Here is a 15,696-nt window from a genome sequence, read left to right as displayed (position 1 = left end):
GTGTTCCCTTTGCCTGGGGTCGTGCCTCTGTTACACCGCTCTGTTCCCCTCTCGCATGCTTTCTTTACTCTAGTTACTTTGTTTTTGTCACTAGACGGTTGTTCGTAGCGCAACCTATATACTCGAATCGAAGGTGATTCTTTATGTCGCAGTGCGCGCCATTTCCGTTAGTTGGCGCCACTTGCTGCATCGTCATAATCGGCGGGTAAGAAGTGTCTACAGGAAAAATTTCGATTCGAAATTGTGATATTTTCAAGGATATACGGAACAAGATTTTATCTCTAACCACTGACAGATTGACTTTTAATTGGTAAACCACTCTCGTCTTTCTTTAATATTAAAATATTGTAGGTAGAGTATATTATGGATGTGCAACGGGAAAAAAATTAGAACATTTAATCACAGGATACTTTGCTACGATTCTAATAAGTAGACAGATAGTTCATGTTTTGCTAAGAACAGATTGCTCTTATATTTTCTTCGACGTTTGTTTGTGGCGCTCTATTCGAATTCCACTTAATGATTCATTTTACGATTATCAATTATACATGGTTCAGAAGGATGAAATAGGTAATACGGACTTTCTTTTAATCGTTAACTTTATTTTCTCTTTGATTAATGATATCATAACTCTTCCAGGGAATGGAAACGCAAGAATTCCTGGAAAAAAGCCGCCTCGATGCATTAGACCGGCGCACCTGCAAAGGCGCGCCTCTTTTGAACCAGTTCACGGGACCAATTATGCTCGCCTCTGGCAAACTTGTCTCACCGTATCTCGTCGTTGATTTTGTTCGACCGCTTTTGGCGATGGCCACGTTTCCAAATCCTTATAGGTAAGGTTGCTTGGTTCCCAGGTCACGTGCTCCATCTTCTTGCTTACTTACATACATATGAAGGTCTAACGTATCAACATACTGTCAACGTATCGTCAACCGTCAGTGTATGGTCAATGTTTTCTTTCATGACCACTACTCTGTTATAGATCATAGTCTGAACGAGGTCGAACACGTTTTCGCTTTTTAATTATATGGGTCTTGAATTAGTATGAATGTACTATATGATGTAGTACTGCAAGTTTATACTTTCCTAATATGTGCACTCTGCTTTATATAAAATAATGAATCTGTACACCGATAGGTTGGATTTTTATCTTCCCTCTGTTGCAGGTAAACGAGCAACGTATCAAGGAGTTATATCGTATCTAGGATACGACTAAATTACTAAATGCTGTTAACCACGTTATTGCACCACTGTATCGTTCTCGCAATTTCTGCTATTGACATTGGCATGATTGCTGAGGCACAGTCGGTAATACGGGGACCAACGACGCGTGCTTTGCTCCAAGGATACTACAATCTGTATATAGAGAACGAGATTAGCGCCAAGGAAAACCAGGATAATGAGATTGCGGAGGGAACGTTTGCTCGACATTCATTGCTTTCGAATTTCGAATGCGTAAATAGTATTTCTTTTTTCCCTTATTATTCATTATTTTATATAACTCACATATTGTTATTCAAGTGTCTTTGTGACTTGATTTACAATTAAATACTTAGTATTCTCGTGCTGTTCTAGATGCTTCTTTTTACCTCGTTGCATCTTACATAAGCAGAATGCAAAATTCTTTGAACGAGAGTACTTTTAAATCGTGCAACCACGTCAATAGCGCCTATTACGGCTTTACTGTTGACTGTAAACAGAGCGCATCGATTGAGTCATAGAATCTGTGGTTAATGTTAACGATAATTATAAGAACGATTGTAATCGTTCAACCGCAACGGTAGTATTAGCGAAATCAATGAACGTTGATTTTTTAATGTATGCAAACTCCTTTCCGCTTATTTCTAGACAACCTTTTTTGGACACCGGACAAGGCACACAGATATTAAGATATGATATTTTGATTATGTCCACGGATGAATCACTTCACACGCACGCGATATAATGTTATTCACTTGGAACCTTGCATTTGCATATTAACGACCTCGAATGTTAAGAACTGGTCTCTGAAAATGCACCTCCTTTCCAGATACAGTTTTCACGATAACCCATTTTAGGATACGCGACGCAAATCTTATTAATTATTTCACTTTACCTTGCTACAGGGTTATGTTACTATTTTACTATTTCATTATGCAATTGCACTATCTTGCTAACCGATCATGTAACTAGTGTTACTATCTTTCACTTGTTCGTTTAATTCAATCGTAGATCAGGTTCTACTAGATTACATAATGGCGTCTTGTGATTGAAACACTATTCTACTAGTTTCAATGATAACCATGCAAAAAGTTATTTACCATATATGTAACATATCGTGATTCATGTTTGTAGGACGCCTTATTAGGATTCACATCTTTTGAATATATTGACGAATCTGTTAGAATATTGCGAGATGACCTGCTGACCAATTTCGTCGAATCATGTCCTCGATTCTTGTGACCACATCCCTTACAAGCATTGTCCCTGATTGGATCGTTGTCCTTCCCGCGACAAAGGGATCCTACAGCCTTATAGAGGTACCATTCAATGGTTACTAACAATAAACATGATTCAAGTGCCTGACTTATCAAGGCTATAAAAATTTCTTCTTGTAACAAGTTCTATTTTACAGGTATCTGAATATTTTAACTGAAGGGATATTCTGTCAACTGTACACCTAGAGAATACAAGAAAATAACCTATAAAAAAATGGAAGCTTAGAAAATCTATAGAGTACCAGAACTTTGGGACACTTAAAGAACTTTGTAAAGTGTGAACCTTAGGAGATGTATAGAAACCCAGAAGCACTTTGAGGCACTTAAAGAACTTTTTAAAGTTTATGAAACTTTAGGAAATCTAGTAGATTATAAGAACTGTAAGGAACCCTATTTAAGAGATCCTAAACGTTGAGTATTATGATCACAATTAAGTTGAAATCCTAATTTGTAGTTTGTCAAGCCACCCGAGGGACGTAGGTGTTAATCTATAATCTGGCAATCCGTATCGCAGATTGCCCATAGAAAGAAAGTATCAATCCCTGCAGGATTCCAGCTTGATCTCATCACTGCCGATAGTTCGGCCGTGCTTCGTGCTGCTCCGGCGATCTTCGTCTCCCACTGGGAGCCCGATGCTGGCGGATCAGTCAGAAAGCGCTCGACGGACGGACAGTATCGTGTGCGCTGGCCACGACAGCATGCGCGGGAATTTTGTTTGTCGCTCGTTCCACGATCGTTCACGCGACTTGTTTGTCACTCGACGGTGACAATAATCAATTAATACCTGGTGCACGTTCAAGTTCTGTAGAAGCGAAAGAACACGAAGTCGTTTGATCCATTGAAGGATTTAAGATCAGCGTCGATACAGAATCAGGTGAATGTAAACACGATTCCTTTCCTTTTTCACCGACCATCCTTCGCATTGTCCGGGCATCTTATCTGTAGCAGTGCCTTCTTTCATGCCTCGTTCGAAAACCGCGTGTACTGGCCGCTCCATCGGATAGCTTTTTCCTCGAGGATGTTACGAGACTGGCATTGTCAGCTTCTTACGTAATTCACCGTGCAACCGATGGGAATCTTCCCAGTGCATCGGGTGTAAAGACACGTTTACAGTCCGCTGTTTTTACCGCCAACGAAATTTGATTTTCCACGATTTCATCGATGACTCGCGGTCTTGCGTTCACCAGGCGATTGAGAGATTGAATTACAACGTTCCACCGGCGATAAATTGATGAGATATCTGGTACAGGAGGTTGAAAACAGTGGAATAAGTGTTTTTCCTTGACTTATGAAACGGTCATTTGTGTCTTGCTGTTAAGGCTGCTTTTATTTTTTCTTAAACAAATTCAGCAAACAATTTATTAACTCTTTAATATACATGAAGTCACTAAAGCCAATATCATTAATAATAAGTATTATAATTATATAACAGTGATATTTATGATATTAAAAAAAGGATCTTTGTAATCACAGCTATTATAATTATATATTTTAACAGTGATATTTATGATAGTAAGAAAAGAATTTTTGTTTGTAAGCTGTATTAGAATGATAGTTTTTTGTAAGTGACAAACACGGAAAACGTGGTATTTATAAATTTGCCGCGCTTATTATTTTCTCTCAAAATGGCGACGTCCTTGTCGAGGTCACGTGTCCATCGCATTGCACACATACCGCCCACGAGTGTCCACCTGTTTTCCGATTGCTCTACTTATCTGTCGCTTTTCGTTTCTCAGCCATGCATTTAAATCGCTGACTCGGTGATTTAAACGCCGTTTGCGAACAATTGCGTTCTCCATACTTGCGAACCGCGGCAATTTACGATGCGATTTTAACGTTACGCTCTTAATCTGCGGAAATAGTTCTTAATTAGGTATTTAACAAAAATAGGTACAGACTCTTTAATTTCATTACGAAGAACCTCTAATTATTATTAATGATATTGGTAAGATAAACATCTTAACAATCACGTATTTAATTTGCATAAAATTTTAATAGGTAAAAGATGTTTGACGCTGGTAACTTGTTAAGGAACTCGACGTATATATTCGTTTGACGACGTAAAAGAAGCACGTGACAATCGAGAAGGTTCCTGTGACAATAGAGCAGAAAAATGTCCTCCGATGGATAGTTTTTACTGGTTTCATCCGTTGTACCGGCATGACGCATCTCTGACGTCACGCGCATATCCAATGAGATAAAAGTCGACACGGTCGTATATAGAATCGTCGCGATGCCAGCGTGATGTCAATACGAATCGCACCTGCTTTTCAAATTCCTCATCTCTGCTTTTACCACGTGTTAGACTTATTGGCATCACTCACTGTGCTATGCAGAAACCCTCAATATTTTAACTTAATTCATTAATAATTTAACTGTATTTAATTCATTTAAGCTTCTGCATAACTTAACCTAATAATGATCGGTTAATCTTGTCAACTGATCATTCTATGTCACGTGTTACACTATATAATTTGATCGCCACGTGTTGCGAGTTAAGAATTTATTACGTTCCTAAATATTTCAAAATCGGACAATCGATCGAAATAGCGTTGATTTGGTTAACACAAGGGTGAAATGATTTTTTCCTAGCCGTTATTGCAAGACGTTATAAAGCGTAGATTCTAGGGGAGGAAAAATGGAGATACATACGTACCTGTTCCAGCCAGAACGGGGAGAGCCCGTGCGTAATTCCAACCGCAAGGACGCGAGTGTTCAATGGCGTAGGCTGACACTTTTCCCTCTACTGTGCAATTTTCACGAATGTTCTAAACCACATGGAATTTGAACCATATTCCTTAGGTACACATTTAATAATACTCTTAACTGTTCATTACCAATAACAATTAACTGTACACATTTAATAATTACTTAACTGTTCACAACCTAGGTGTAAACTTTTGTCAATTACAAGTGGACCTTTTGCCTTTGATCCTGGACACCTTCCTACAGCAAAGCCTTTACCTTTTTAAAGTGTGAACCTTAGATGGAACTTGCTAGTGAAAAGGTTAATAATTAGGACACTGGTACACCATTAACTCTTACAAATTAAATGAACTCTTTTGTGATCTTGAATGATCTCATACTGGAAGAAACTCCATGTAATCTGGACTCTAAGGAATCTAGGCAAAGTGTAGACACTTCAAGTGTAATTACTCCATGAATTATAATTACAAAGTGTTCAATTATAATTGGTAATTCAGATCTTTTATTCAGTTAGATTGTAATGCACAAATCTTGTAGGGATTGGTAGCTTTGTAGCGAGTGCCTAGGTGCGCGGGAACCCCAAGGGTTAAACGGTAGAACAAATACGCCACTGTGATCGGCAACTGGTCGTACGTGGCGCACGCGTGTCTTTAACCATCTCGATATCGTATCGCAGCCCATATCGAGGTGGTCGCGACCACAGGCCCGCGTGCCACTGCGGCCTTCGACTTCCATGCAGAAAAGAGCGTCCTGATGAATTATTATGCCCCGCCTATGCACGTATACACGGACGTATGTGGTCGTGATTACGTTACAAGCGTTAAATAGGTTGCATCTTCTTCGTTCGCTACTTGCGTCACTTTTATCTCCCTCGTTTCCGGAAATAGCGAATCTCGTTATTCATGGAGAACTGAATGAACCTTATTTTATTGCCTATTATTGTACTTGACGAAGTTGTATAAATGAATCTTCTTGTAGGGTTCTGCAGTAAAATTCGTGAGCCGCTTCCTGAACCTCTGAGGACTCAAGCATGATCGAATGATGGAGGTGATTTCGACACGCCGGTACGAGGCTCGTCCACCGATTATCGTGAGTATTGTACTTTTTGTAATTGTTTCAACTCTGTACTGGTGCACAATTAATGACCATTAATAAACAGTAGTTATAGTTTTCATCAAGATAAGGCGTTAATTGGATTTCTAATTAGCCGTTTATCTTTATGAAATGCAGTCACGCATTCCAGCATCTAACCGTACAACTTTTTATTTGCAGATTGACCCTGAGAATTCTGTGGCTTTGGTCAAAGAAGGTAATTCCTCGAACGTAATTGTCATGCATTGTTGCGAGCATATTGAGTCGTGATTCAAATAAACCAGATAGAAGATAAGAATGAAAGGCGTGTCGCTGGCTAAGTGACGCCTTTAACGACGTACTTTATAGCGTATATTAACGTGAACGAGGCTTCTTTTATTCTTGTTCGACGTCGCGAAACGGATCGTTGCATCGGCCGATCCTTCATTCTTTCTTTTCTCGTTCGGTCAGATTGTTTTTGCGCAATAACAGAGCCATTGTGCCTAAATCGAAAAAGTACGCTTCCGCTTTCCAGAGGAATGGGAGACTCGCAAGAAGAAGGAAATAACTACCACCCGGCAAATAGAGACCAGAGTCAAGCGGCAGGTTGTGCTCGAGGACGGAGAGGTTGTGGTAGACTCGGGTCCTTTGGTCACCACCAATACCACCGAGGATGTCGAGCAACAAGAACACACCACTCAAGAAGTACGATTTCTTCGATTTACAACAGAAAATTGCCGTTTAATCTCCTTCTCAGAAATCTTGCTCGTAACTCTTTGTATAAATTGAAACCGATGCAAGAACATTCAGAACACTTATTACAGTCAGAATGTTATCATGACCTTAGGAATTAGTGAGAATATTGGGAGGGTCTAGGAAAAGTTTCTATGTACAGGCTTGTCTCTATTGTTCACAGTGAAGGATACTAGGTTAGGTTTTCCCTGAGTTCACTCAAAATTGTCTAAATTATATCACTACAAAGTACTGTATACACAATGTTGCTTATACAGCTTGTTTCAAAGTTGGAGACCAAGTAGAACATTGTCTATGATACATAAAATTAATTGTTCACACATGATGAGTTATAGCAATGACATTATATTATATCACTGCAAAGTAGTGTATACACAATGTTGCTTATATAGCTTCTTCCAAAGTTGGAGACCAAATAGAACATTGTCTATGTTACATAAAATTAATTGTTCACACATAATGAGTTATATCAATGACACTATATTATATCACTGCAAAGTACTGCATACACAATGTTGCTTATATAGCTTGTTCCAAAGTTGGAGACTAAATAGAACATTGTCTATGATGCATAAAATTAATTGTTCACACATGATGAATTATAGCAATGACATTATATTATATCACTGCAAAGTACTGCATACACAATGTTGCTTTTATAGCTTGTTCCAAAGTTGGAGACTAAATAGAACATTGTCTATGATACATAAAATTAATTGTTTACACATGATGAGTTACAGCAATGACACTATATGATATCACTACAAAGTAGCATATGACAATGTTGCTTATATAGCTTGTTTCAAAGTTGAAGATTAAATAGGAGATTGTCAACCATACATTAATTGTACATAAGTTATAGTAATGCCATAAAAATGCAGAAATAATAGAGTGTATATTTTCAGAGACGAACAACCGGCGACCAGCCGCAGGAGGTTGAATGGCCAACAGGTGGAAGGAGTTCCGCGGATGGCGGTAGCATAGTCCAAAAGGAATTAAACGAGACAGTGGTGAGGAGTCGCGAGGAGATCGAGGAGCGACTGGAAACGGAGGATCGTCAACAGCTGGGAGATATCTCAGACGAGGTACAATCCACGCGACACACCCACACCTAAATTCCACCTGCGCGTGCCACGATACACCGTCTCTCTGTATACGTGTGCACGTTCTATCTCTTTGTTGGCGAGGCTTTAAGCGCCACGAAAAGGTCAGTTCGCCTCTGGTCGAAGGATCATCCCACGTGTATCCGAGCTGAGAACAAATACGGAGCTACCTTTTGGCCAGCTTCCTTTCATGGCGAGTAGAAATTTCGGATTCTGGAGCGACCTCGATACTCTCCGGTTTCTGATTTGGTCAAGGACTACTTGGGCGGGGTATTCTCGAAGAAATTATTTCTACGGTTTATTTTGGTCTAGTGACCAATTTCTAACATCCTATCACCGGACTTGTTTCTTACACAACCATATGATATGCAAATTGAAGTACTGTACAGTTTTTGAGGTTGCTAGTATCTAACACAAGATATAGGAAGATTATGAGAAACTTTAGAGGAAATTGTTTGTATATTTCTTTGACTAACTTCAAAGTTGCAAGGCTTATAGGATACCGAGCTCATAACTTGAAGGAGGTAAAAACTGTGCACCACTAAAAAGTAATCTATTTCTTGCAATTTGCATAACTATTCCTTGATGCAATGTTGAAGCACACTGTCCAAACATTAGAGTTATGCATACTTGATGTTCAACCACCCTTGACAAATGATAAACCTAAGGATTGTATTGATAGAGTGACTCAATTTAAGATATAGGGTTATCCACATGTGTACATATATGTTAGTCACAGTGAATTTTTATGTCAACTATGACAGCAGATATTTCAGTTAACGTCAAAAGATGTTAAGTGACTTTCTCTTAGCGACAAACGTTGTCCAAAATAATTGATGAGCTCGTGTTTGCGCAATGATGTTTAAAAGTACTTCTTTGTTAAACGTTGAGAACCAGGTCCACATTTAATTACACCGTGTTAAAATTGCGTTGGCGTAACTGAAGTTTCCACCCTTAATGGCTGTTGCACACCGTTATTGTTCAGTTTTAGAAAGAATTGTACACACTTGACCCGGACACGCTATATTCGAATGGCAGGCTACTATATTTAGTTCGAATGTTTGTCTTGCGAGAAAGCTCTGCGGCGATTGGTTACCCAATTCGCGTTTGTGTTTCACGCCTTTGTATCCTTGGCGAGAAAGCGAATTCCACGATCGATCGTGAAAACGTCTCGAAACACTGCATCGGTCGAGGGATGATTAATGAAGAGAGACGAATGCGGAAGATCGAGAAGGCAACAGGTGTAGCGTGCCATTTGTCACGAAACCAGCGCTGATAACGCGTTGTATCATTGCTCATAATATCTTCCTTAAATCATGGTAACGGTACAAGCTGGCGTAAAATGGGTGAAATAAAGGTTGAGCTCGAGACTGGCACGATAACATTTCAAGCGATTGTTGGAATTCGGTCGAGGTCAAAAGTGTTAGGTGGTTCATAGAACCAAGAGGAAGTACATCCCATAAGGATGCAAATGTATTTCTGTTATTTAAACAAATTTTTATGTAATCAGTCTAAGGACTGAAGAAGCTTCAAGAGGTGTAGGAAAACGTAAAACGTCATGAAATTTGTTTAGACCTCAGTATTTATATGTCATTTAAAAAGCAGATCCAATTTCGAGCGATATTCGAAGCGAATCGAAGCGATTACCGAGTCCATCGCTAGCAACAGGTACTCACGTTCGCGCACGAGCGATTCAGAGACAAAGAGGTCCAAGAAGAAACGAGAAGCAACGCGAAGTAGGGATAATGCGAACGGGAGAGAGGAAGAGAATCGAGGAGAGACGGGAGAACCCGGTTGAGAAGTGGAAGTCGATGATCTTTCAGCTTCGTTCTCCCTTCACCTAAGATCGCAGTCATAGCAGCTGTTTCGGGCTGAACTCGACGCTTCTGTCGTTTCACGCGTCGGAAACCGATTGCTGATGGGGACATTATGTGATCGTTACGAGTGAACACCTTCGTCCAGGAGCTTTTCACGCCCTAAAATTAGTGGACTGAGTCTGGTGTACATTAGTGCGCAGGTTTGCGAAAATCTGTCCTTGTAAAATGATTTTACAAGAGTCTTAGGCATATCTATTTTTAACTGCGGTAAATGTCAACTTACCTTCCGAATGAAGATTTCGAAGTAATTTATTTTAACGAGCCCCTTTAATCGCAAAGGTTTAATTAAACTGTACCTTAACGTCATCCGTAATCTCAAGGAGACTTACACGTAATTGCTGGACGTCTCCGGCCTTTTGTATTTATTGTCGCATCGAGTGACCTTCGCAGAATACACCTTTCTTTCCACTTGTTCGCGAGGGGGCAAGAGCCGGACGATCCGGTTTATCGCGACGAGATTTCGGATCGCGAGGTGATTTCCACGGGGATAATAACTGGTCCAGCCGTCCTAATAGCGACCCGTCTTGCTTTCAGGCGTATCAGAAAGCGGTGCGAAACAACCGGGGTGATCTCAGAGTGGCTCTTGCCGAGTCATCCAAGCAACTGGCGTCGCAAACAGGTCCCAGGGTTGTGCAGCACACGACCAAATCGAACAAGGTTATCGACACGGAGAAAACTTTGGAGAGGAAGGAACTCAAGCCTGATGGACTGATCGTCACGGAGAGGAAACGGACTGTCGAGCACGAGGAGGTTTTCTTCAATAACATTCATTTGACTAATTCATTAGATTCAGTAGATTTATTAGATTGATATGTTTTAGATAAAGGACGACGAGGTGCCCGACGATGGAAAGGATGTAGATAACGAGTCGGAGATCAGAAAGGAGAGTTCTCAGAGGTTTGTCAAGAAAAGGGACGAGGATATAGTGGATTACATCTCTGGCGGCGAAAGAGTTGGTCGAGAAATGCGCTACGTCGCGGAGACAACCGAGGGAGAACGAATCGGCGACTGGACACCATCACCGACGGCCATGAGAACTACTCGCTTCCACAAGCATTCTGGTACCTCAGATTCTTCAACTCTCCACAACCAAACACTAGTCTCCAACTGCCTACACATGTCATTCACAGATTATTGGTTCTCCACTAAGAATGAGTCCTAAGAACCTCTGATATTCTTACTGTACTCTCCACATATCAAATCTATCTATACTAAGAATGAGTCCTAAGAACCTCTGATATTCTTACTGTACTCCCCACATATCAAATCTATCTATACTAAGAATGAGTCCTAAGAACCTCTGATATTCTTGCTGTACTCTCCACACATCTAATCTATCTATACTAAGAATGAGTCCTAAGCACCTCTGATATTCTTACTGTGCTCTTCACACATCAAATCTATTTGTACTAAGAATGAGTCCTAAGAACCTCTGATATTCTTACTGTGCTCTCCACACATCAAATCTATTTGTACTAAGAATGAGTCCTAAGAACCTCTGATATTCTTACTGTGCTCTCCACACATCAAATCTATCTGTACTAAGAATGAGTCCTAAGAACCTCTGATAATCTCACTGTACTCTCCACACATCAAATCTATCTATACTAAGAATGAGTCCTTTCACCTATGCTTTGTTTCTTGCTTTCCAAAATTAGTCTTAGCTCTACTAACTCCTCCAAAGGTTAAGCACCCTTGTAACGTGTAACGAATCCTTCCAGGTTTTCCAGGAGAAAACTTTTTAGCCCGTAAGGACGTGTTAACGAAGAAGCCATTGGACTTCGAGGAGGAAGACGAGGCGAGAAAGTTTGAGACGTCTAAGTGGTTGGAGAGCCACTTCGGCAGCGAATCGCGTTCCTCTCATGGTTCCATCGACGCTGACGACTCTCCTATTCCGACCAGCACCAACACGAGCTACATTAACGTTACCATGAAGTCTTGTACGCCCAAGGAGCGTGATTATCAGAATGCTAATAGGCGACGTACCGGGCGAGACTCGACGTCTCCTTCTGGGTATTTTCACGGGATAAGTGATTGGTCTGAACGATATCAAGGAAGAGGTAATAGCTTTATTCTATAAATGATAGGTGTGCAATTCAGTAGGTTTGTAGATTAATTTGTTACGTTGTTTAGAGAGGCAGAATCAGGTGGGAAGTTCACCGTCGTACGTCGAGACGGTTCATACGAACGGACATGATCATACAAGGAATCAAGTCGAGTCGACGTACTCGAAGACATACGAGTCCGTCCGTCGCGAACACCAGGAATCGTTTCACGAACGACAGCGTGTACCGTCGCCACCTGTTCGACGGAAGTCCAAGGAGCAGGTGAGAACAAAGTCACAAGTCTAAAGAACAGATGAGAAGCAAGTATTACAGTAAATAAAAATGAACTTCAGTGGACCAGGGAAGAGAGGACGAGTCTAAACGATTCGCCAGCCAGAACCTCGAGTCCTGTTCACGTTGTGCAGAGAACCTGGGAGAACCGTAACCGAGATGTCCACGGATCCGTCAAACGAGAGGATCGTAAGAAGTCCAGATCACGATCAGCTTCACCGGCAGAGCCTAATCCACCCAGTGGTAAAAAATCGAGCGAGAAATTGAACGAGACGCCCGTTCGTTCTACAAAGAGTAAATATCACAGTTAGCCCTGCTGTTTGTTTGAGATAATATTCATGTATGTATCGCCGCAGGTTCAGGACATTCCAAATACAAGATTGGCGAGTCGTTCAGAAAACTGGTGGGGAAACTGCGCTCAGCCAGCAGCGAAAGGAAGAACAAGCGCGCCAGTAGCAGCTCTACCTCTCAACTGACCCAGACGGACGACAACGGACCGACTTACATGCAGTACAACGTGATCGACAAGAACATTCCGTTGGTGCACGAGACCGAGGAGAAGCCTCCGGAGAGGCCTCCCAGATCTCCTAAAAATGCCAACGGCAAGGTCACGAAAGTGGTCAGAACGAGCGACGCGGTTCAAGAGCAGTGGCAACGCAGCGAATCGACGCCGCCTGTGCATAGGTATTATCTGGGTGAAGATCCTTTCGGCGGAAGTATCTACGGACGCGAGAAAGGGTACCGTGACGCGAGAAGATCGGGCAAGCCACGGGGTAGGACTAGCGGCGAGACCGAGTACAGGTAATCAACCTAAGCAAAAACTCTGTTAAACGGCTATGGGTTAGTCCCCTCTGTCGTTGTGCAAGCTAATTGTAAAAATAGCAGACCGGTATCGTGTCGCCCGACTGCGACGGAAAAACGCAATCGTCGAAAGGTATTCCAGTAAGCTGATACACGTTTACATAATTGAGACGGTGTGCTTCGCTTGTTTGAAAAGTTCGACTGCTGGGTGAAGGCTGCATGAAGGGGAGCATGACTGTTGCCGCTATGTAGTTTCGCCAACTATACCTGGGGAACCAATTTTCTCAGTCAATCGGCGCGTTTCAGCGTCGTGTCCAGTTCCCTCGGCAGGTTTAGCAAGTCCACTAGTCGGCTGGCCAATGATCACGAGAGAGAGGACCACTTCAGGACCACGCAAACCTTACCGAGGAATCTGCACTCCGGTGGACATGCCCGAACGCAGGCCCACTCCTCGCGACGACCGGCTGCTCCCAGCGGAGTTAAACCAACGATACATTCCACTGCTCCGGCCAACCAGTCTCGCCAGTACGGAAGCATGATCAATATTTCTATAAGGAACACGATCACACCTCCGAAGTTCACCGTGCAGAACAATGTTCAACCTCCTGCTAAGCCGGAAAGGACCTACAAGTCGTCCTTGTCGCGTAGCAAAAGCTTCAACGTGGAAGCGGCTAGAAATGGCGCGGACACGCCTCCACCGCGGATACCTTATACCTCTAACTTGCAACTGAACCGCTTAGATGAAACGCCGCCTCTTAAGAGTCCGGGTATCTTGGCCAGTATAAGTCGTAGCAACAGGGATTTACTGAAGGACACTAGACGCGAGTATTAGGCAATCGACATAGAAAGTTGCTAGTAATTTTGTAACGAATTAGACGTCTGGTTTTGTCTTAGTACAATGAAGTGAAATTCTGATGTTGATTAGAGACTTATAACAGTGGTTTATTTTAATAACTTTAGCAGGGTTTATATTTGTATTGTTTTTCTTTAACTCGTGCAGCCAGTTACAAATCCAAGATTACATATCAGTTTAATAGAGTGGAATGAACGATAGAATTCATTCTTAAATGCGCGTCATCGTTGTATCATATCAGAGTATTTGCATTTATATTTTGAACAGGACAATTTATTAAAATAGAGTACATATGTCTTTTAGTACAATGTGTAAAATTTTCATAAACGAAGGTATACGTAGGTTTTAAGTAAAAAATATTAAAATCATAATGTAGATAATATTTTTAGAGATTTTACAATAATCGATATAACCGGAATCTCTTTTTGTCTACTTCGACTTTCTCTTAGCTGTGCCATGTCGAAACAGTTTTCGATGCTTTTTAACGGCAAGTATTAAAAGTATAACATTTATGATGTAAGTACTAACACAGACCACGCAGATGTTGTTTAATTTGTATAAAATATAGGCCAGATAAATCGTGGCGATGTTCGATGCGATTGCTAACATTAAAACGAAGGCTGAAGCGATATATTTGTTAGACAAACCTAAAAAATTAAAGCTTAATTAAAATCAGTTCAATAAAAAAAGGTGTAATATTTTACTAAAAAATAATTCTACTATAAGATTTTGTAGTCACATTATAGTAGAAATGCTAATGTAGTACGTACTCAATATTGCAACCAAAGCATAAAATATTAATCCGTATAGAGAATTGGCTATATGAAATATCGATGTTTCTGGAATTATTCCAAATCCTTTTCCGTATCTGTAATAAAATGAATTGCTTAACACATTAATTATAATATATTCAAATTTAATGATTCTCGAATACAGAATAAATTGAAATTCACTGCGAGTGCGCATGCGCTAAAATCCTAAAGGCTTATTTCTACACGTGTTACTACTTCTATGTAATTTTATAAAGATATCTCGAATGTGCCGACATTTATAAATTCTGTCTGATAAGTACTACAATTTTAAGATTAAATCACATATTAAATGGCAGAATTCATTTTTACTTTTAAAATTGTACTTCGATTGCGAAAGTGTTAGCGCATATTCTCCGTATGGTCGACTACGAAATCAGACTTATACATAAACACAGTTTTCACTTTAATCCATAATCATATTTTTGCATATTCTGAATGTAATTGTAGACTTACTCAGATGCAAATGCTTTTGTGCAACTAACGTGTTCGCTAATGTCACACATTGCTTCATACGAATCATCATTTTCAACTTTTGTTTCGACGATGTAGGCATAATACGAAACAGAAAATCCTAATATACACGTTAAAATAATTGCAGTGTTTATTTTACGCGCAGATTTTTTATTCGAAGACATGATTTACTTGTAAACTTTTTACTTTATTGACAGGAAATAACTGATAGAAATTAACACACTTGAAAATTTAAACGCAATATAAATCGAAACTAATGTTCCTCGTGGCGGCACCGTATACGAACGCGATGACGATCAATAATGAAATACGTGTTTAAAAAGCAGTAATACACGTTGATCGGTCACATTAAGACTGAAGCATTTGCGATACTGAGCAAGAACTTTGTTCCACACCTCCCGCGAAATTATCATTATTCGATAATGTATGTACGATA

General features: G+C 40.5%; 2 protein-coding genes across 14 annotated transcripts; one reads left to right on the top strand and one right to left on the bottom strand.

Moving 5' to 3' along the window:
* The first annotated feature begins 434 nt into the window (after positions 1–434).
* On the top strand, positions 435–14,666 carry chas (chascon). 13 transcript variants are annotated; one of them, XM_076537483.1, is made up of 17 exons: positions 435–570; positions 640–2,519; positions 2,615–2,857; positions 2,932–3,351; positions 5,147–5,279; positions 5,368–5,484; positions 6,162–6,272; positions 6,456–6,492; positions 6,790–6,959; positions 7,913–8,092; positions 10,522–10,737; positions 10,808–11,048; positions 11,709–12,047; positions 12,121–12,314; positions 12,386–12,617; positions 12,680–13,124; positions 13,431–14,666. In XM_076537483.1, exons 7-17 carry the CDS (start codon positions 6,222–6,224, stop codon positions 13,954–13,956), a joined length of 2,631 nt encoding a protein of 876 aa, XP_076393598.1. In that variant the 5' UTR covers positions 435–570; positions 640–2,519; positions 2,615–2,857; positions 2,932–3,351; positions 5,147–5,279; positions 5,368–5,484; positions 6,162–6,221; the 3' UTR covers positions 13,957–14,666. The 13 variants fall into 13 exon arrangements, with proteins under 13 accessions (XP_076393598.1, XP_012148095.1, XP_076393595.1 ...); XM_012292705.2 differs by having other exon boundaries at positions 5,143–5,279; XM_076537480.1 differs by having other exon boundaries at positions 4,476–5,279.
* Positions 14,229–15,424, bottom strand: Vkor (Vitamin-K epoxide reductase). The gene is made up of 3 exons (XM_003699931.3): positions 15,243–15,424; positions 14,748–14,845; positions 14,229–14,624 (listed from the first exon to the last, which is right to left on the bottom strand). Exons 1-3 carry the CDS (start codon positions 15,422–15,424, stop codon positions 14,407–14,409), a joined length of 498 nt encoding a protein of 165 aa, XP_003699979.1. The 3' UTR covers positions 14,229–14,406.
* Positions 15,425–15,696: the final 272 nt, after the last annotated feature.

The sequence above is a fragment of the Megachile rotundata genome, chromosome 11 (genome assembly GCF_050947335.1).
Source record: "Megachile rotundata isolate GNS110a chromosome 11, iyMegRotu1, whole genome shotgun sequence".
NCBI lineage: Eukaryota > Metazoa > Arthropoda > Insecta > Hymenoptera > Megachilidae > Megachile > Megachile rotundata.
The sequence above is the reverse complement of the archived record's forward strand: the minus strand, read 5'-3'. Positions and strand labels throughout refer to the sequence as shown.

Excerpts from the sequence above, each read along its gene's own strand:
- Vkor (XM_003699931.3), bottom strand. The coding sequence starts at position 15,424 with ATGTCTTCGAATAAAAAATCTGCGCGTAAAATAAACACTGCAATTATT. Across the intron at positions 14,846-15,242 it reads ACAAAAGCATTTGCATCTGA|ATACGGAAAAGGATTTGGAA; the intron begins GTAAGTCTACAA and ends ATTTTATTACAG. Across the intron at positions 14,625-14,747 it reads TGCTTTGGTTGCAATATTGA|GTTTGTCTAACAAATATATC; the intron begins GTACGTACTACA and ends TTAATTTTTTAG.
- chas (XM_012292695.2), top strand. The coding sequence starts at position 6,222 with ATGATGGAGGTGATTTCGACACGCCGGTACGAGGCTCGTCCACCGATT. Across the intron at positions 11,049-11,708 it reads TCGCTTCCACAAGCATTCTG|GTTTTCCAGGAGAAAACTTT; the intron begins GTACCTCAGATT and ends GAATCCTTCCAG. Across the intron at positions 12,315-12,385 it reads GACGGAAGTCCAAGGAGCAG|TGGACCAGGGAAGAGAGGAC; the intron begins GTGAGAACAAAG and ends AATGAACTTCAG.